The sequence below is a fragment of the Lates calcarifer genome, linkage group LG10 (assembly GCF_001640805.2).
Source record: "Lates calcarifer isolate ASB-BC8 linkage group LG10, TLL_Latcal_v3, whole genome shotgun sequence".
NCBI lineage: Eukaryota > Metazoa > Chordata > Actinopteri > Centropomidae > Lates > Lates calcarifer.
Window position 1 is genome coordinate 14,338,407 of NC_066842.1, and position 22,299 is coordinate 14,360,705.

At 41.5% G+C, this 22,299-nt stretch overlaps 1 protein-coding gene across 1 annotated transcript in view; it reads left to right on the top strand.

Annotated features, from left to right (window-relative positions):
- Positions 1 to 22,299, top strand: part of sema3d (sema domain, immunoglobulin domain (Ig), short basic domain, secreted, (semaphorin) 3D) — a 30,800-nt gene that overhangs the window by 4,044 nt on the left and 4,457 nt on the right. The window contains 17 exon segments of the mRNA XM_051073420.1: positions 3,531 to 3,788; positions 7,472 to 7,632; positions 9,778 to 9,840; positions 9,954 to 10,073; positions 10,189 to 10,282; positions 10,846 to 10,974; positions 13,332 to 13,468; positions 15,324 to 15,438; positions 15,734 to 15,803; positions 15,898 to 16,042; positions 16,459 to 16,647; positions 16,649 to 16,682; positions 17,171 to 17,268; positions 17,591 to 17,632; positions 18,376 to 18,533; positions 19,972 to 20,036; positions 20,224 to 20,363. Of these exon segments, the coding sequence (XP_050929377.1) occupies positions 3,581 to 3,788; positions 7,472 to 7,632; positions 9,778 to 9,840; positions 9,954 to 10,073; positions 10,189 to 10,282; positions 10,846 to 10,974; positions 13,332 to 13,468; positions 15,324 to 15,438; positions 15,734 to 15,803; positions 15,898 to 16,042; positions 16,459 to 16,647; positions 16,649 to 16,682; positions 17,171 to 17,268; positions 17,591 to 17,632; positions 18,376 to 18,533; positions 19,972 to 20,036; positions 20,224 to 20,363 (1,968 nt within the window). The 5' untranslated portion in view covers positions 3,531 to 3,580.

Here is a 22,299-nt window from a genome sequence, read left to right on the forward strand (position 1 = left end):
AATAGTATGTAGGTTTAAGTTTTTGATCTGAGACCAGAATTATCTTACATTGCCACAGGGATCACATGTTTCATATTTAACTTGTTCTCTGGCAACGGTTAATTCTCAGCATACAGTAAAACACAGTGAGTTATGCGCCAAGTGTGTGTATTATTGTTAAGGCAAAATAGTTTAGACAGGCGTTAGAAGATGTTGGACCTTTCAGATCAATATTACCACTTTTTATTAGCAGCATTTAGACATAGAGCTGACAGTGCTGTTTTACTTTGCTTCTAAAAGTCATTTAGCTTGTTATAGAAGGTGAAACAACATATCCATCCCCTAAATTATATAGTGTATTACAGTGCCAAGACATAAAGAGTAAAAGTGGTGCTTCTCTGAATTTGAACAGTGTTGTGTTTCTGTTGTTACTGCCATCTATAACAGGAGTTATAGTGAACAGAAACACTTTAAAATGTAATGCTCCTTGTATAAATGTGCTTTATAGTTTGTGTATAGTGAAAACACAAATAGTGTGGACTGGTCCTGTATTTTCCCCTACGAGACATGAACCCTCACAGACTCATTGGGGAGTTACATGCTTGCTTAAATGCAAGGCAAAAAAAAAAAAAAAAAGATGATTGACTGTTGCCAAGAAAAACAACTAATGTCTTGAGAGCTAGAAACAATTACCTATGTTGTTCTGCCAGGTCAGTGCCTGTGGTCAGGGAATAAAGACAAATAGCTGTGCTAATGCACTCTGTCCTGTGGAGATGGAGGGGTTTGATAATAGTGTATTCTACAGAGCACCTGGGTGTTGCTAAATGCCTCATTGGGGGTGGTCTCAGTGTGTGAATGCCCATGGCCAGAGCACTTTGTCGCCATCTGCTCCTTCATCATGACCGCTGACGGCCTCTGCTGGGAATATTTTATCCTTTAAAAGTTCAGCTACTTTAAATTTCTTACATAAAAGTTCTTGCTTTTGGACCATTGTTGTTTGCTGGCTGCTGGTTAATGGTTGTTTTATGGCACATAAACACAGTATTTGTTTGATGTTGAGGCCAAACTGGAAAAAGCTGGTTTTATTTGAGGAGGTGACACTTGTAAGATGCTACATTTTAGGCACCACCAGCACTATACTGGCTGCTAGCTTTAAACCTGTCACCATCACCATAAGGATTGCTTCCCATCACCCCCTGCACCGTGTGCCGCCAATGCTGCCAAAGACAACAGGGACTCTAACTGCCAGGAAACAGGGGTGTTAGCTTAACCCACATGGCGCAAGCTGTCTGTTTCCCTTCCTTCTCACCTCTCTCTCTCTCTCGCACTCTTTTTCTCTATCGCTCTTTTCATCTCCATTATTCACTCGTTCTGCTGTATTGACTGACTGGCAGCATATACTATGTCTCTCTCTGCTATGGTGTGTGTTGATCTCCTGTTGTCATCCTTTTCTCAACAGATGGACAGTTTTTAATGCTCCTCTTCCAACACTTGAGCTTTCTTCTTTGTTTGGGGGCTATTATTCTAGAGGGGTGCCGCACAGGCCTGTACTGCTGATAGATGTGGGCACTCAAGCGGCAAAGAGAGATACATTACTTGAACGCCACTCACTTGGGTGAAATCGTGTCACTGCCCCCCACCCCCACCCCCGAGGACGCTTTTGGGAGGACGAGAACCCGCCGCCAGTGCTATCGCTGATGCTGTCGCTCACAAAGTGTGTAAAGACTGCACAGATTGAAACCTTCTCACCGTCTCGCTCTCTTTGCCGATTGCCCATCCATCACACACAGCTCTATATCTGTATTCCTAACCCTGAAGGTGTGAAGGTGCCTCAATTTGTCATCTTAAGTAAACAGCAGTCTGTTTATCAGGGTCTAATCCTCTCCAGTTTAAAGCCACAGGGCGCTTGGATGGGTGCCACTCTGCCCTGATTCATCCGTAATGAACACAAGTTTAAAACACCAGATGACAAAACCGGACAGGAAAAATAAATGAGGTGAAATGATATATGAAATGAAATACTTTTACAGCTTGTATCTGTCTGCCAACATGCCATTGTACATGTTATGAATGAATACATGTGCTTAGAATGTCACTTTATATAATTTCCTAGACACTGCACAGACAATATTTTGCCCAAATGGTGATTGTGTCTACGCTTGGCTTCAGTATTTGAGATACGTGAGTGTGTCCGCCACAGCAGATCTATTAATTTATGCTGACACTGTTTATGTTGTCACAAGACAAGTTGATGTGTGTTATCTGAGATGGGGATGGAAGGAAAGTAATGAGGGAGATGTAGCAATAAGGTCTGGGGGGGGGGGGGTAGCATTCTTTTGATGCATTCATTAATTCCTTCATCGATAGTCTGGTTAATTAGTAGCTAGATGTTTGTGGTCTGTGGAGAGTGCAGGAATGCAGGCCATGCAGCAGCTTGGTATGATGCACCACTTTTCTTGAGGTGGCACACACATACTGCTAAAAGTAAATCAAGAACAGTTCATTAAGAAAGTAATCAGAATGCAGATTCATAGACACCTATAAATTACTGGGTCAGGTTCTTTGCCCTTGAATCTTGATTTTAAAGTTTTCAAGTATCTTCAAAAACGCTGAACACCGAACTCCTGATTTCTTTCTTACTCGTCTCTTAATATAAAATGTTATGAAAGAAAATAAAATCCTCTCTGCAAGCTGATACACAAACCCCACCCCTCTCCTGTCATGCTCTGGGGAGGTTATTGTAAATCAGCATCAATGGAAAGAGTAACACCTACACACTAACTCAAGCTCCAGAGTTTATATAAATTGACAGCTGTTCAATCCCAGTTGGATCTTTGTCAGGTCAAAATGACAGGGACTGAAACATCATCACATTTGCTGAACATAACCAAAAAAAGTCCAGTTTCTGCTACACTGTTACTACTTTGTTCTATATTCAGTTGCTGCACATCACTCAAGTTCTCCTTGCTTATTAGCGACAGAAAAGCCAGCGAGTGTTCCCATGACTGTTCACTCATACTCACTTTTCACAGAGTTTGATTTAATGTCTTTGCTACAGGCCTCTTTAATGCACTGTGAAGTCCTAGATAGGACATGGCCCATTTTTTTTACAGGACATAAAGGAGGAGCTGACAGGATCATCAGCCAATGCTAAAACTATTGGCAAGTATCATTTAGGTAAAGAATTAAATGAGTTATTCATGTGGAAAAAAGGAGATGGAGGAGACAGAGAAACTGAAAGAGGCATGGCCGGGTGAAAGATAGGAGAATGTGACTGTTTTGTTAGCTTGACCTTTGTTTTGGGCAAACAGATTTAAAGGCGACACAAAAGGAAAGCCAGTGACAGGCAACAGCTGATGTAGGACGGGTAAAGAGAGGGGACATGCCTGTAAGGCTCCATGGTGAAACAGCTGAATAGTCACGACAGAAACTTGTGTACATATCCTATGTGAAGTTAGATGAGACCGCACACACACACACACACACTCATGCACACACACACTTATAATTGCTCCTCCCTAGCTTGACTCCTTACACCGGTCTCCCTCCAGGGTTGCAGAAAAGGACAGAGTGGAAACGGAACAGGACCACTCCACACACCATGAAGAAAGAGGACTCTGGCAGTGAGAGTCTGAATGAAGCCGGGGCTCTGCTCTGTATGTCTGGCAGTAATTATGACGGCAGAGGGAAGAGGATTAAGGTACTATCCCATCCTGGGGTCCCATTAGTGGGATTGATGCTGTTGGCCACCCTCCCTTTTGGAGCAAGTATCAAACAGAGTGTCCCCAGGGTCAAACTCAGCCACAGAGGTAAGAAATATTGTTAATTTGTCCATTTATTCACTTCAATACTGTTGAACTTTTATGCTTTTTGAGAGCAGAATAAAGTTTGGCTAGTCTGAAGCCATTTTGCATATTTTCTCTTATACAGATAACCTTCATCATCAAAGCACTTGCACCTAGCTTGAATTACAGCACTAAACAATGCAAATGACTGATGATTCACACCTGTGGTTTTTCTATTAGCATTTCAGTGTGCATCCTCTAAGGCCATGTTTAGCTTTGTCTATCTCTCTAGGTAACATTTTACCCCCAGTTGTCACTTTTTCTCTTGTGGCTTTGTGCACGCAGCCAAGAAGAAGAAGCAGAGGTGAAAAGAGAGACTAACACACTAGAATGAGAGATTTAAGATCCACTTACTGATCCATTAGCCCACTTCATAATTCCCTTTTTGTCACTTGTTATAAGCATGAAAATGTTTCCTGGCCACTTTTTGTGAAACCTAATCACATTCTCTTAATCCTCTCATCAACATAAATCCTTATGACATTAACCTGAAGTCAGGTTTATATTTTGAATATTTATGATGCTAATGACAAAATTGCAAATGTTTGTTTTTAATAAAATGCACTGTTGTTGCAGTGCAGTCCTATAAGCCTAAGTCACACACAGAACATACGTTTCACGTTGATGGTCCTGGTCCATGGGAGGCTGTCGTTCACTCTGCTGTGTGTATGTTAGCCCCTCTCCGCAATGTGCGCTGTGTCCATGTGTTTAGCTTTGCGTCAGCCGAGTCTGTTTGCTTTGTGCCACCAAGGGAAAGCAAAATTATTGCTCCCTTTAAAACCCATTCTAAACTCCAGCGCAAACTCTACTTCAAAGTCTCCATCCCTCATGCTCTATATCAGCTGCGCACAACCGCACAAATGAACTTCAGTCTTGCTCCATAAAAATGAATCCCCACAGTGACCTTAAAGTAAACTCACTCTGACTTCAGCCTCTAAAATTTCTTCTCTGGTCAAAGGCTTCCAAAACCAGTATGACTGGAAATAGATACACATGTATGGCCTGAGTGTCCAACATAAATATATGTAAGTAGCTGCAGGAATAATGATTGCAAGGGATGGTGTTTACTCAGCAGTTAGGCTAGTACTTAGCTCCGCAGTTTGTTTTATTTCATGTTTGTTCCAAACCAACCTGTAGATAAAATGGAGCAGTTCATTATGTCAGATATGACTGCAATTTATTGGACTTAGATATTTGAGACAACTGATTTTTAAAAATATTCAGTCAGAGTGTGTGTCTTGGCTTTGCTTCGCCGTGTTGACTATGAGCACGGATGACTAAACTTTGCTGTTCATTCATCTAACTACAGTATGCTGTGGTTTCCTTTGGACCTCAGAGTAACAACATTAGAACAATGTCCATGTTTGGCTGTCTCAGTCAGAATGACTGAAGCAAAGAAGAATCCATCAAAAGCAAAAATCACTTCCAACTTAGTGCACACATCATGCACACAGCTTGTCATCATCTCATCAGTGCGCAGCGCTCGAAAACAGTGTCCACCCAACAGTGATCACTCTTCAAACATCACATCACATCGCCCTCCTGTGAAAGCTCAGCTTAAATGAGTGAAGGGTGAAACATCAAAGTGAAATCTTCGCTGATTGAGTGAACACCACCAAACAACTGCCTTCTGCTCTAAACTTGTGACCCTAACTCTGCAAAACACATCTTGAGGCATAAGTTCAAGTTTCATCCAAAAACCACAACACAGACAATGTGGCCTTCTGCCAAATGAAAAGTGAAGTCATCTGGTTAAATATCTTTAATATGATGCATTGTTCCAAAAGGATGGAGTTACACTACCAGGCTACAGTTTAGTAGTCATAAAGAGTACAGTAGAACAAAGGTTGCTCAGTAACTAACCTAACCTAATTTGCTTAGTAACAACAAATCAAAACACATGTCACTGAATTAAATCTGGCTGTTCTTGAGCTCACATTTATTGGCTTCTTATCCACATTTTTCCTTGCCCTAACATTTGATACTGGCTGTGACGTTACTCTGTGTATTGTGAAACCACGGACAGAACATCCTATACTGCATATTAATGGCGGTCCGAGGCTGTTATCATGCAGCATGAAAACAGCAGCCTCATTTCAGCTAGCTTCGGTGATCAGTAGGTTCTTTCTAATGACTATTGTGCTAATTTGTGCTTAAATTATGTGACTCCTTTCCCAGCACATATGGCCGATTCATATGCAGCATCATTACGGTAATGTGTCTTTCCCAGTTCAGAGTTAGGTGGCCTACATGTGTACAATACCAGGCATTATAGTATTATAGAGCTTAAGTCTAGTATATCAGAGGAGACTAAGCCAACTTGATCATGTCTTCCTTAAACCACTGGCAGATGAGCTAATCATGAGCAGCTGAGGGAGCTGAGGGCTCTCTTCTTTGGAGAAAGGTGTGGAGCGCTATGCTAAACAGTCACAGTGAAGCAGGCCGTTTCAATGGGCTCATAGTGCTGTGTGTTTATAGAACAGATTAGCCTTAGCCAAGGGCTAGCTGGCCTAATCTCTCTGTGAGGTTTTAGTCTGCCGCTATGGGTATGATGTGTGTGTAGTGGTAAAAGATATGAGCGTGTGGGGGGTGCCGTGTGTGTGAGTCTGTGTATAGGAGGAGGTATTAAGCAGGATTGTGTGGTGTGGAGGGGTCCCAGAAGTTCAAATATTGGAGGTTGGTAACCTCTCCAGTCCTTCACACCAAGAGGGTAATCACAATGTCAATCCTTTCAGAGTGACTCCCACAGGACTCCCCCGCATTGAGCCGGTGTTTATTCAAGGCATGTTGCTATACTGGCGCACTGAAAAGGGCCTGGTGATAGAAGAGATTTCCTCAGATCAAGGAGATCAAGGACACAGTATTGAGCTGAGAATGTAGTCAGTTTGCAGCTCTCAGAAAACTCTCTCTGTAATGGACTTTGGCAGCTGGGAGTCCAAAGACCAGTGAAACACAGTATATTTTAACTCTTTATATACAGTATGAGTAAAATGTTACCAGCATAAATCATATAGAAGTCACCAACATACAATGGATAAGCAACAGGTATTACACCTGCTCTCATCGTGAGCTAATCTCACATTGCTCATGACAGGCACATGGTACAGCCACAGCTCATGCTTATGAAGATGTTCAGTCATGTGTAAATGAGGTCTAGTCAGGAAAGAACTGGTAGAGAGACAGGCGGTTTTTAGAATAAATGAGCCCCCATCTGCTTGATAACAGCTGGTTTTAAACCGAGTGGTATCATCATGATTAATGAACTCGCCATGAAAATACCCTGATCAAGGTATGCATTACTGAAGTAATGTATTGTTGAAGCCTTTGCTACTGTATCTCTTCTCTATCAGCGTTTGTAACTAAGGTGTTGAACCACAGAGGATTAGGCAGCTTCAACTCAAGCCAAGACACGTTTTTCTAAACTAGAAGAGGAAACCCAGTGCTTGTCTTTGGGATCTCAGTGCAGAGAATCAGTTAAGCTTGACAGTGTAATCCTGCTCAAATATTGCTTTTCAGGGTACTGTAATACAATGCTAGATGGTGCATTTTTAAATTTAAGCTGTGTGCATACACTGTAATGCAGGGATTTATTAATTTCTTTGTCTCTGTGTGTCTTGTCTCCCTCTCTCTCTCTCTCTCTGGGCCAGAGCTGCTACAAGCTGGCAGTGTGTCTCTGTTCTTGGGCCCCTCCGATGGCCTCCACTCCCACTCACTGCTGTTGGATGAGGAGAGAGGTCGTCTTCTGTTAGGAGCCAGGGATCACGTCTACCTGCTTGACCCTGACAATCTGGCCAGATCCCCCAGAAAGGTACATGATACTGAGAAAAGCACAGAATAGGAGTGTGCAAATTATATATAGACAGATATAGAATGATCTAAAACAAACAAACAAAAAAAGCCTAACAAATGAACAGCACCTTTTGGTGTATATAGCTTAGCTTTTCAAACAATTTGCTATACTTGAGGGGTTGTTTAGGTAGACTTTGAAGTGTTTACAGCAGTTTTAAGAGTCCCCACACCCTCTGACAGAAGGGTAGTGCTGGAACAAATTCAAGTTCGAACAGGAGATGGAGTATCTCCTCCACACATAGTAACTTACCCAGTCCCCAGACACGCAAAATCATGCTTGGAGTCACTTGAGACATCATAATAAGCTCTGTTGTTTGCTGTGAACAGCTCATTATTATGGAGACAGTCATTTAGCGTGACACTTATTCCTGTCTTAGCATTAAAAGGGGTGATGCAAGGTATTATTTTTCCATTACTGTGTTTCTAAGCTGGAATGCTCTCAGCCCTGTATTGTTTTAGAGAAGAGCTCACCTTTCAGTCTGAAACTGTCTGTCTGGTGAGGTCAGGGTCATCATGTCGGAGGGCACGTGCACGCAACAGACACATTTGCACAAAAAAGTATATACACATTAACTGAGTACGCACGCTCACGCTTAGTCATTTACACAAACACACAAATGCATTTGGACGGATGCCATATGTTAAAGTTTGTAGATGTGAGTGTGTGTTTATGCAGCTGAGGTTAAAGTGGGACGACAGTGTGTTTATTTGATCGTTATCTAGTTGTTATAACTCTTACTCGTTCTCTCAGAGTGGTGCCTTTTTGTTGCCTCTCAGGTCATTGATACTGATGGGAGATAGGCACCAAAAGTCTAATTCCGTCAGTCATCTGGGACCAGCCCCTCACAGTGAACATGACCTAGAGATACAAACTTTGGCGGTTATCAGTTAATTAAGAGGCATACCTGGAAAAGGATCCTCAGGCACTAAAACAGCAAAAATATTTTGCTAGCAAGCATTCCAGTTGTTTCTATTTAGATTTTCAGGAGATAGCTGCCATGTTGTAAACATTTCATCACAGTGTTCAAATATCCCCATGCTGTGGTAAAACTAGGCCATACTCTGGGTTGCAAAACCCATGTAAGCCCTGACACAGGCCATATACTGTACTCAGTCAAAACATCACATTGTCACACTGGTTTTCTGTGTGAATTCCTCAGTGGCATGCAATGGTTTGGAATCATGAGATGCATTAATATTTGTGCTGGTGTGTTTGCATGCGTATCAAAGCTCTGTCGAACCATGAATAAGTTTGGCGATAGCTCTCCTTGGTAGGATTTAAAGGAGGTAACACACTAAGAACATAAGCCTGTTATAACACATGTGTGAACATGGTGGGGTACATTGAAGGGACGCTGGACGGTATACGTCATTTGCCTTCTCGTACCAGCACCCGGAGGTGTTAATTATTGTTAACTGAGATCTGTTAATCTTTAATAACCCCAAAATGGGGTGGATGAAAGTCAATTAAATGCAAAATGGAAAATAATTGATTATGTAGCATAAACGTTCAGAGGGAAAAAGAATAATAGAATAATTTAGAACAATGAAGGCCTGACCTGCCTGAACTCTGCTGTCCCAGAGCATGATGGCAAAGTCCTGCTCTCCGCTTGTTTTCAGCATTAAAGAGACACTAAAAAGAACCTTCTGGAGGATCTTAGACTGCACTTAGGCTCATTTCAGTGGGGGTGGGGGAGGTGGGGGTGGTCAGGAGCTTAGTACTTAGTAGTACCCTTTAAAGTGATCCATAAAATCTTATACTCTATTCTAAAATGCTCAAGTGGCCAAATGTAAAACAGGAGTATAATGTACTCTCCTTTCAGATGTTATGGGAAGTCTGGCTACTGCACTCTGAACACAATACACTGCTAATTTCATTGGCTTACACAGGTATGCAGAGCACTGCAGTAGTCTGGTAGAGATTTAGTGAAAGATTTTGAAGTACTTTGTAGATTTAAGCTCTAACATTAAAATCTTGAATTATCGTAGCACATAAATGGTAAATCAACGTATGAGGACTGATTTGAGGTCTGAGGTTAAAGGCTCATGTGTTGGCTACATTATGAGATGGGAAATATTTTTCTTTTTGTCTGTCTGTCATCAGATTCACTGGCCTGCTTCCCGAGACAGAGTTGAAATGTGCAACCTGGCGGGCAAAAATACACATGTAAGTGCACAAAATCTGCACACCACTGTGTGTTGTAATATGCAGTACATCTGCTCAGTAAGGCTCTCCGTCATAGTTCATCCTTGCTCTTTTTCTGTCCCTGCTCATCCCAGTTGGAGTGTGCTAACTTTGTCAGGGTGCTCCACAACTACAATCGCACACATGTCTATGCCTGCGGGACAGGAGCCTTCCACCCCAACTGCGCTTTCATTGAAATCACAGGGCGCAGAGAGGTAAAGTACATACTGTATAAGAGGGTGAATCTAAGCAAGAGTAATTTTGGCAGGAGTTCAGGATTTAGATCAATTTTTTTGAAAATGTCATATTATCTTCCCTCTCGTCTCTCAGGATGGAGTGTTCCAACTGCTGTCTAATACGTTGGAGTCTGGCAGGTTGAAATGTCCTTTTGATCCCTTGCAGCCATTCACCTCAGTCCTCACAGGTAAGATGAGCCATCACACAATACTTCAGCAGTCCTCTGGCTGCCTTATCTCTGGTGCAGCAGACTTTTACTGCTACACAGCACCATGTCCCCAGGAATAAATAATGTTTCTCCTCACGTCTCCGCTCAGTCGTTTGAGTAAATCTGTAATCGTGTATCTGTTTTCCCAGCGCTTTTCTCCAAATTATTCTGGTCAAGACAGAGGCAAGCAGACATTTCTCAGGCAGCGACAAAGTTACTTGGCAGAGAGTTGTAAACAACACATGTTTTTGAGCCTTATCTCCCTTTCATATGTTTGTTTCTTGAAGTGTTTTGCAGTCTGTTTTCTTATGGGTTCAATAAGGTAAGCCAGTGAAATGGTAGAAGCTAAATAATAATGTTAAACTGTCAAATCTGTTTATTTTGATGACGTTTTTATGGTGTACATATTGAACAGACTTGTTTAAGAATATTAAGATGAGAAGCGACTTGATTTTTCGTGTGTTAATGTATTATATGTGCTGATTTCTTCTCTGAATATTTTGATGTCATAATTGATTGACCTGTCTCTGTAATTGGTCCAGATCAGTACCTGTACGCGGGCACATCCTCAGACTTCCTGGGCAAAGACACAACATTCACACGCTCCCTTGGCCCTCCACCTGACCAGCACTACATACGCACAGACATCTCTGAAGACTACTGGATCAATGGTACACACATGCTTGTGCACATCCACATCAACACACCGGGTGCACTCAAAACGTGTTATTGCTTCTTCTCCAAACTCCAAACTTCTCCAGCCTTTCTAGTAATACAAAGAGCCTCTCTGTGCCCTCAGGATGGTTATTGGCATTCCAGTGTAGGTGGAAACAACACACTTATTCATTTAGCTGGAACTTTTATATGAATGCCATAGCTGACCAGGGACCACACCTACTGGGGAATTTACAGTGTGCCACAAAGTTCACGGTCTTAGTCACACTACCGCAGAACCACACACACACACACACACACACACACACAAGGGCATGCACAGTCATCACTGAGGAGTTTTCTCTCTCTGTATACATCTCCAGTTTCAAGTGTTTTACAGCAACTGACGGGTTGTCGTGTATCAACAGTTGTCACCGGGATCTAAATCCTTACACATGGTCTCCACATTTCACAACCACACAGTCAGAGATGTTTGGAGTAATTACGTCTCGCGCTCTCTCTCTGTCTCAGTGTGTTTAATGCGTGCAGCGTGTTGGCGCCGGGCATGCAGGGAGAAAAGAGCGCATAATTTCTTGCAGCGTTTCTGTTCCTGTGAGCCTGTGGAACATCTTTCCAGTGCTGCAGGGATAACAATGACCCTCTGTCGAGTGTGTTAGTAGTCGTACATTAAGCTGTTCCAGTTGGGGGAATCACCCTCTGGTGGTTGGCTTGGCTTCTAGGGGTTGAGCTAATGTTGATGTAATGTCACTGCAACACTTAAGCCTTTGGGCTAGTTCCCCCTGAATTAGGACACTGATGTCAACATGCTCTTGCCTCCTCTCCACCCACTAATATTTCCTACAACATACATTTTAATGTCCTTGTTCCAACACTATCTTGTAACACTGTGCAAAAACCATAAAAGACGAGTGACTGATAATTCTTGGTATTTGTTTTTTGGTTGCACAACATCAACCCAGAAAGTATTGACAACAGTAAAACCTACTTCTACTTTACTACTTTTCAGAGGCAAATATTTGTTTTATTATTATTTTTTTATATTGTTCCATTATTTGTTTGACAGCTATAGATACTAATGCTTTTCAATTAAGATTTTAAATACAAATGTCTGATTATCTTATAAAACATGATTCTTTGTCATGTATGAGAGTTCAGTGTGTAACATGAAACCTGTCTCTAATATACAAATTAGCTCTGACTCTTGAACTGGTTCTGTTCGGCATTCTTGGAACCTTTGTGCCATCCAGTGACACAGCCCAAGTTTCCACCAGTGTTGAGTGGAACCACTGCAATCAAGGATGCATCATAAAATGAGGGCACTGCACAATGCACAACAGTGGAGTGCAGGGATTATCTGCAAGTTTTTGTACTGTTACTGGTCACAATGCTTAGAATGGTTTAAATTTAGGTGAACTGGAAAAGGACCCTATTCCATATTGGCAGAAAAGGGGTAATGGTGATCCAGAGAGAATTATCACTCAACTCTGCAGCTCCATGGACAATTTTAGCAGCTTTCAGCTCACTACTTTGGTTTTGTGGCAACTTTATTGTTTTGGCTCACTCCAAGCCAGTCTAATCAACCTGTTTCCAGCCACAGCAGTCGTCTGTTTTCAGCAAAAAAAGCTCTTATAAACCCACTATACAGTATCTATATCTTATATCTTGCCATTGATAAATAGCAGATTTAAGATTTAAGTTAGGAACCAGCTGGTGAACATAGTGGACTATGAATGCTAATGTTGCTCTGTATCTGTTCCATGTGTAAATGGGTTAACTGTTCAACTTATTAAGGTAATAATAAGGCAAAGTATACAGCTTGTTCTGCCTCCCCCAGGTGGACAAAAGAATCGATTAATACTGCTTTCAAGTCTTGAATGCAGGGCCTCAAATTCACTTTTACTTGTAATTAAGTGCTGCATTTCCATTGTGGTACTGCTACCTTTAATTAAAGGATCTGAATACTGTTTAAAACACTGAGGACACATGACAAGGGTAGATGTTTGAGCCTGGGTGTTCCAGCCAAAGGATGATCTCTGTGCCACACTTCTGCTAAAAATCTTAGAGAAGTAAACAAACCTGCTTTTAAAGTAACCTAAATATTCTGGCTATCACTTTATTAGTCCATGTAGCAAACTGTACAACAAGTTGAAGATTTATGTGCAGCCCAAGCTTTAGCTTAGTAAATAGAAATGGTAATAAATCAGACCTCTCTGTAGAAATAGAGCAAGATTGTAAATAAACATGTACTAAGTGTAGTGTTAATGTTACTTGAAGGCTGCAGAGCATGGCAAAGCCATTACCGGACATATTTTAACACTCTCCCTTCTCTCTCTTTTCCTCTCTGTGTCTTCAGAGGCCAGGTTTATATCTGCTCATCCCATCGCAGACACCTACAACCCAGATGATGATAAAATATACTTTTTCTTCCGCGAGGTATCGTGGGAAGGAAATGACAAGAGCATCCTGTCCAGAGTGGCTCGTGTGTGCAAGGTGAGATATTACACAAGAGAGGTGAGGAAAGTGGGAGGCATTGAGAGACAAGGAGAGGAAGTGAGGATATGGCAGATTTATGGAGAAGTAGGGGAGAGAGCAGGGGTATTAAGAGAGAAAGTTCCAAACAGGATATTTGACGTGGATGTTAAGACTCAGTCGACTCGAGTCGGTCAGATGAAATTGGACTAGTAGAGAAAGTTAGTGTAAGAGTGTAAGACCTCTTACAGTGTGTGGGGGAGTCATAACTCCCACAGTAATCTGATTGGATAAGGATCTTTGTGTCGGCCGCTACAGAAGTGTTTTATGTCCCCCCAGGAGGAGGCCTTGCTGATAAAGTCTCCTTTTGTAGTTGTCTGAAAGAGTTGTGGGGTGCTGCTGTCAGGGGCAGTGAATCATGTCTTTAACCCCTTTGTGCTATGCTGACATGGCTTTCAAAGTGCTGCTGCCTAGATTGTCCTTGAGATCAATGTAGTTTGAAAGATCTTTGTGCCATCGCATTGTCATCGTTTTCTACCCAAAAGATTTGAAAGTATTTTTATTAAAATTGTGATAAAGGTTTATTTTATTGCAGTGTCAGAGACATATTTTAGCTGCAGTACCATTACAGTGCATTCATTTGGCAGAATATTTTGTCCTAAATATTTTGCACTAACTAAGAAGAGCATTATGCCTCTACTCAAAAAGACCTAGAAGTCATCATTCAAGCACATTGCCAAACAAATTCAAATTCATACCTAAACTGAATTTGGCAATCCAAACTTTCTCTCTGTTCAGTTGTAAGATGCTGCAAGACACTGAGAAGTATGTCATGTTTCAGTGCTCATTAAGTTCTATTTGACAGCATGTCAAAACAACTGTAAGCTTGGATGGTTGCTGCACAGCAGACTGAGGACAGAAGCAGGCTAGATTCATGATTGGGAACCTTTTGTGTACTATAGAGTGTGCCATTAGTCATTGCAAATGGGACTAGTCCACACAGCAGTTTGCTATTTGTACTCTGAGGTCTATTGCTACATTCTTAGAGAAAAGCTTTCAGCATATTTATGACTTGGGAGTAAGCTGTAAGGCAGACTGGAAGGAGATTCCTCTGGATTACAGTCCCCTCTTTTCTACCTCTCCCGGGTATCCCTCTCTCTCTGTCTTTGTATTTGTCCTACTCTTTCACTGTCTGTTTTTCCCTGCATGTAAAAGCAATGAGGGCACTTCACTTCAATCCTCTTTGAAGATTATCACCATTGTGAAACATCCTCATTAAGTGCTTACATTTTTTTTTGGTCTCTTAAACTCAAGTGTGTTTTTGTGTGTGTTGAACCATAACGGTCTTTTCCATAACACTTAGTTAGTGCACCAGCCAAGTTTAATAGGGAAGCTCTCTCAAGTTTTCTGTGCATTACAAAGAGGTGCACTTGAACACTCTTACCATAGCTCAGTCAAAGGTTGCTACTTAAAACAGCAGTTCACATGCTAAGATAAAACCTGCATTATTAATCAGCAGCTGCGCTTGATTAATAACGTGCTGCACTTCCATTTGTTTCTTTTCTCCTTTTATGTTTTCCCTGCTTTTCTTCAACTACTCCTGACTGTCATTATACTAACAAGAAGGTCTCTTTTGTGCTAGTCAAATAAGCAGATCCATACAAGCAGCATGTGGTTCACCTGTTTATTTTCCTAATTAGTGCAGGAAATCGGAGGCAGGCTGCGATTCTGTGTGTCTTCTCTCTGTCCACAGTCAGAATGTGGTGAAGTTCAAAGTACAAACACTATATTTTTAATTGCCGTGTCTTTTAGCTATTTTGGGCAGCTGGGCTATGCTGATTACGGATTTGTTACTGTGTATGTCGTTGTGTTTCAGAATGATGTGGGTGGGCTGAGGAGTCTGACCAATAAATGGACCACCTTCCTCAAAGCCAGGCTCGTGTGTTCCATCCCCGGACCAGATGGAGTGGACACACACTTTGATGAGCTCCGTAAGTGACCATGGGAATGAAAAGTGGAACTCTAGGCCAACAAACTGAATTTTATTCACCAGAAACTATATTTCTAGTGAACTATATTGAGTGCATTTCAGAAAAGAGATTGAATTTCTGAATATAACTGCAGCGGGGTTTTTCAGTGGACCGAATGGTAGAAGCTAATATTCGAAGTTGACTGTATTGGCTCTTTGTTAATGAAAATACAGATGGAGATGCAGCCAAATCACTTCTGTGCAGATAAAGGCAATACAAACAAATAACATGTGTTGCTTCCATCTCTTTCTTCTAGAGGACATCTTTCTGCTCCCCACGAGGGATGACAAAAACCCCAAAGTATATGCAGTCTTCACCACCTCCAGGTAAATTCAGAATTCATCACTTCATTACCTTAGGTCTCTACTTCTCTTTTGTATCTTTAACTAGAGTCCCTTTTTTCCCCTCCTTCCCTCTCAGCTCCATTTTCCGTGGCTCAGCAGTGTGTGTGTACAGCATGGTGGACATAAGGGCCGCGTTTAACGGACCTTATGCTCACAAAGAGGGGCCTGACCACCGATGGGTTGAATATGAGGGGAGGATACCGTATCCACGTCCTGGAACGGTGCGTTACCCGCTGAGGGACACAGAGATGGATAAAAATCTCATACTTGATCACCCCTAGCTACAGATTTTATATACTCAACTCTCTTACTAATTACAAAATAATAAACATGGCCTAATTAGATTCAAGGGTGAAATGTTCAAGATGCTTTAGGTTATGTACCCTCACATCTGCACTTGACATGCTAATCAGATTCTTGTTTCATTATTTGAAAAAAATTTACACAGAAAGAGGGAACAGGAGAGTCACAGATGTTCCAGATGTTCTTTAACGCTTGTAGTTTTTTATTCAACCACCAGAGGGAGACATTTACCTGTAAATTAGTAAAGAGAACTGCTCAGTTCTTCCTGAAAAAGGACATGGGAAAAACAAAACAAAAAATTTAATTATGATTACCCATTTTTTCTGCCCTTCAGTGTCCCAGTAAGACATATGATCCAAGGATCAAGACCACCAAAGACTTCCCAGATGAGGTTATCAGTTTCATTCGATTCCACCCTCTGATGTATCGCTCTGTCTACCCTCTGACTGGTCAGCCTGTGTTCACACGTGTCCGAGTGGACTACACCTTGACTCAGATTGTGGTGGACAGAGTTTTAGCAGAAGGATGGACACTATGAGGTCATGTTCCTGGGAACAGGTGAGAGACACACACACACACACACACACACACACACACACACACACACACGCATTTACCCATTCGTAGTTGTCTCTTGCAATTCTATACCTGACCAGCAGAGGCCACTAGATCATTATGAGTTGTTCTCAGCCTTGAATCAGATTTTGCTGATGCTCTTATGGTCTTGATTTTGGAAAAATGAATAAATGTAAGGTTGCACTTGTATCCACTAACCTGCCTTAGGTCTCAGCACTGACTCACTTGTACATTTTAACACATTATAAAACAAAGTAAAGTCTAAAATGGTGCAGAACTGAACTTTTGTTAGTGCCTTAGAGAAGGATGTGAGTGTTTGAACTAGAGGTATTCATCTTCTGGGACTGAAAACTGTCCTCATACCTGACTGGTTTGCATAATGCATTTCTGAACGGCTCACGTTATTCACCTTCCTGTCTCTCTCTCTCTTCCTCTCTCTCTCTGTCTCTCTCTCTCTCTTTCTCTCATAGATGCTGGCTCAGTTCTGAAGGTGGTGAGCATCACTCAAGACAATTCTCAACAGAGGTCAACAGAGGAAGTGGTGCTTGAAGAACTTCAAGTTTTCCAGGTCGAGTGAACAGCACAGCTATGCACACAAATAAGCAAATACAGACGCACAAGCACAGCCACATTTATTCGCTGTGAGCACTGCTTTTCAATACGCTATGCCAACTGTTCTTTCGTTTTCCTCGGCGGGACAGTTGACACATCAAACACTGAAACACTCATCTCGCCTTTGATATACCAACTCTGCAGCGTTGATGGATTTATTTGAAGCCATTAATCAACAAACTCATCTGTTGTTTTTACTCAAGCAGTACTCCGGCAATGCACTGAATGTTTATTGAGATATTAAAGCTGTTGAAATTTGTTTGTTTAACTTTTCGCAGGTTCCCACACCCATCCTCAGTATGGAGATGTCTTCTAAACAGGTTCAGCTTCTTTCTTATCCATTTTCCTCTAATGCTCTTTACTGTCTCTGCATATCCTCTATGCTCTCTGCCTTTTATTCGTGCCACATGCATTCAGTTGTGTGCACATGCCGGATGTGACACAAGGCATACTGTTTTTAATCCTCAAATGATTCATGTATCCCATTTTCCACTCTCTCTTCAGCCTTCCCTACTTCTTTCTGCCTCTCTCTCCATTCTGCCTCATTATCTAAGGGTCAGGGGTGTCAATACACACTTCAACCCCAATCACAGCTTCCATTAATCTCCAGCAGTGTTTGACCTGTATGTGTGTGTCTGTGTCTGTGTCTGTGCATGCTTGCTCACTAATGTTTTCAGTGGTTGTTTGGAGGTTCTGTTTAGGAATCTCCTTAACTTCAGACAAGTCAGAGCAGATTCTTAGAATCACATTTGTAAAAGATGCTCACTGAAAAAAACCTTAGATGTTTGTGGTTTGTCTCAGGTGTCTGTTGATATTTTAAATGAGCTGTATTGTTATGACGCTTTGACCTCCAGTTATTCTTGAGCTTAACTTCACAGTAGGAAACCTGAGTACATTTTTTCCCCTGAATGATGAATACATGTATAAAGGGAAAAACAAACTAAATTAAAAACCTTAATTTTCCATCAGAACAAACCTGTTGTCACATACTAAAAATGTTTTATGTTTTGCCTGTATGTTTACCTCCCCTAATGAATGAATGTGTTGTGTTTTTTCACTATAGCAACAGCTCTACGTGGGTTCAAGCGAGGGGCTGGCACAGGTTTCGCTCAGTAGATGTCACCTGTACGGCCAAGCCTGTGCTGAATGCTGCCTAGCACGGGACCCCTACTGCGCCTGGGATGGACACACATGCTCACGATACATCCCTGCATCTAAGAGGTACTGTATATATATGTAACACTTCTAAAATTAACATGTTTTATTTTTAAAATTAATTATAAATATGCCATGCTCATCCACTGCACAGTTAGTTAGCTGTGTACTGCTTCAAGTCACTCACTATACCACCCCTTAAAGAATCAGGCAGAGTAATCACTGTAAGTTAAAATACAAATATAAAACACAAATACATACAGTGAAGCACAAAACTCACAATGCAAATTCAAGATTTAAAAATGTCTTTTAAATGTACTCACTCTAAGGTACAATTTATAGTATTCAACCTGAAAATATGTGTGATCCCAAAAAAAGAAAGGAAAAAAAAAAGTGCATCTATAAAGTTCTTTAAACTGACCCTTTGTTGCCCTACTTCTCCATGGTATGTATGTGTGTGTGTGTGTGTGTGCCCAAGGCTGGTTCTTTATTCTGGGACTGTCAGAGGGAGTTCATAGTTGTTGCTAAATATGTTTTCTATTTTGGTTCTCCTCACCTCTTCAGCACTTTTTCCATGCCAGATGGTATTATTCCATTTGAGGCATTGATTAGAGATGTTGTTCCTCAGTTGATTAATGCTACTGTCATTCCACGACTCTGGAGTGTAGCCCTGAAGGTGTAAGAGTATGTGTGTTTGTATTTTATGTTTTGTGTGCTTGCATGAATCCAGGCTCTACAGAATCTATATCCTACAGTTAGGGGTCACGCTGCCATATTGCCAATGGCCAATGGGGATGCTGTTATGGTTTGTGGAACAGGGGAGGCCCTGCATTTGGTCTCTAGGGCTCTTTGAAAGCTGATCTTCACAGTGTCAGTGAGTGTAGGCTACAGATGTCCCATCACACGGGACTGACAGGAGGTGGAGGAGGTGAAATCAATACAAACTGAAGGAGACCAACACCAAGCTAGAGTCCAAAGACACAGGAAAACAAATATCCACCTCCCTATTAGGTGGGAGGTGAAGATTTGTTGAAATAAAGAGATTAAACAATTACAGATTTATTGAAGATTATAGGGCTCAGTAATAGACAGAATGATGTAAGAAGTTTTGTAGTGCATTTAGGGTCAGAGGTCAGTTTGTGAAAAATTGTTGCTGGAGGTAATATCCAGTCAACTTCTTAACATGCTCTCCATAGCATTCCTATTTTTTCCAGTACATGCAAATTTGACATTTAAAACATGTACCTCTCATTCATCTCAAACTGGGTATGAGATGAATGAGAGGTACATGTTTTATTAGCTCCTTTCCTTGACTAATTTTACATTTAAATGTGTGGGTTTATTAATTTAGTGAAGCTGCCATACTGTACAGATGACCTTGTTACTATTATTACTATGAACTATCAGATCATAGGTGCTCAGGTTTTTGTGTTTAGCCCCTAAGATCTAATAGATTAAAATAATGTTTTTAAGAAAGTATTATTCAACTTTCTTTGTTCTCCAGGCGAGCCAGGAGACAAGACATCAAGCATGGAGACCCTGCTAGCCAGTGCTGGGACACAATGGACAGTACGTAGACTTTGTTCTCTTTAAAAGTTCATCCTGTATCTCTCCTTGTGAGAGAGTCTTTTTTTTTTTTTTTCTTTGTCAGCAGCTAAATACAATCACTTCAACAGCCACTAGTGGAAACCTGTGCTTTTTTTTTGTAGAACCACAGAAAAGACTCTTGGATCAATAACAGTCATATTTTCCTTAGGTCTTGGCGGGGGACGGGTGGAGGAAAGGGTTCTCTTTGGGGTGCAAAGCAACTCCACCTTCCTCGAGTGTATCCCCAAATCTCAACAGGCCCAGATCCGGTGGTATATACAGAGACCTGGATCTGAACGCAGGGAGGAGGTTAGAGAGTGCGCTCACACATGTGCTCACACACACACCACTCAAAACACTGAGCACAAATCATTTTTACCTTCACGAAGGAGAGCTTTGTTTTTGCTTTTCTTGCGTGTTCTGTACCTGATGGGGTTACATTTTTTTCATGCCAGGTCACAAAAGCGGGGAAGTTTGTTACATAAGTACTTCAAAGCATCCAAAAACTTCATACTTGACTTCCACTTAACTGGCTCTGAGGTCTGAGCCTTGAACCTGTCAACCACTATTTGTGCCACAAATCACATCTCTGCAGGTCCTGCTTATCTTGGGGAAGATAAAAACAGTGCCTCGATCGTGACGATACCGTTCACAAGTTATATGCAGGGCTGAATACCCAAAAGTCACATTGGTTGTGGAATTATGGCTAATGAGGGAGGCATCCAGGGTCTTACTGGTTCCTTGAATAAAGTCATTATTGATGTTTATGAGTGTCCAGGGCTTTTAGAAATTTTCTGCAGCTCCTCTGTTTTTAAGGAAGGTGAGGAATGACTTAAACCAGACTAACCCTAGGGGATGGGGATGAACCCTCATCTATCTCATGTGAACAATTTGGAAAAAAAAGAAGATGAAAATTACATTTTACCCTGCATTTAACCTTCTTCTCTTTTCACTTTCTCACTGAGTGGCCAAGTGCTCATGTTCATGCTGGAATGCAGCTGCTTTTCCCAGTTGACCACCGTAGCTTATTCAAGGGAGAGTATCTTCTTTCTATTGTGTTTTGGACAGAAAAACTAAGTGCTGCATCAAAAAACAACCAACTGCACATATTGAACTTATGTGTCCATTATGCTGAATCTAAAACTAAAATGCACTTTAGTTAAGACAAAATGTTAAAAAAAATGTTACTAATTGTTGTTGCAAAGGATTTGAATAACTTTAGAAACTGACCCTAGGAGACAGGATGGTGGGCAGAGCTAAACAGAGACAGAGAGATAATGTGTTTTTATTTGAGGTGCAGAAAGGAGCTCGTTGATGATGACACTTGTCTCCTGAATGAGACAACAGAGACCTGCTTACTCAGCACCTCAGTGCCCTTCCCTCCCCTATCCAAACACACAAACCTTTCTCAAAGCCATTGCGAGCGGCCTGTTTACCACTCAGCCCGCTCATTCCTCGCCTCTCTCCGCTTCCCGCTACATTTATTTACTCCCACAACTGGTCCCCTGTCCTCGCTCTCAGGGGTGAATGTAAACACAATGACAGGTGCAGAGGCCACTAAAGACCCATGTGTTCCTTTATAGGCCTGCACAGCAGAAAGCCCTGTGTTTTCAAACTTGTGCACAGATATATGTGTCTGTGTGCATGTGCGTGTTTCTTTATGATCCCCTACAGCGGAAATCATAACAGAGCACTCCCTAGGGACGGCCATGTGTTTTTGGGGTAATGAACACAATGGGGGTGTTTTCTGTGTTTGTGTGTCTAGGCATGCAATGATATGTGACCTATTGTACTCTAGACAAAGTGATGAAGGAGTGAATGCAGGAGTTCTTCCTCCCTTAGGACTGACATGCGATAGACACAGAAGCTAAAAAAATATGACAGAATGTGCAGAATATAATAAATTAATGGCAAGTTCAGTGGTGTTTTTAATGGCAAAGTGTCCGATAAGTTTGGCTGTGTTGGAATATGCACATAAATTCAGTTCCAGATAACTGAAATTTTATCTCACTGTCTTCTCTGCCAATGAAAAGGTAGAGAGAGCCACCACCTGGACTTACTGGCAGCCCAGCACCTTTCTTTTAGCCTCACAATCTTGCTGATACATTATTTAAATAGTAATTCAGACTAAGGTTTACAGCAAAAACTCTTATGAAAGTTTGTCATAAGGACCAATGTTGAGATTTATCATAATATATAATTGCTATGGTGATGGCAGAGTATCCTTTAATGACTAAAGCTTCAG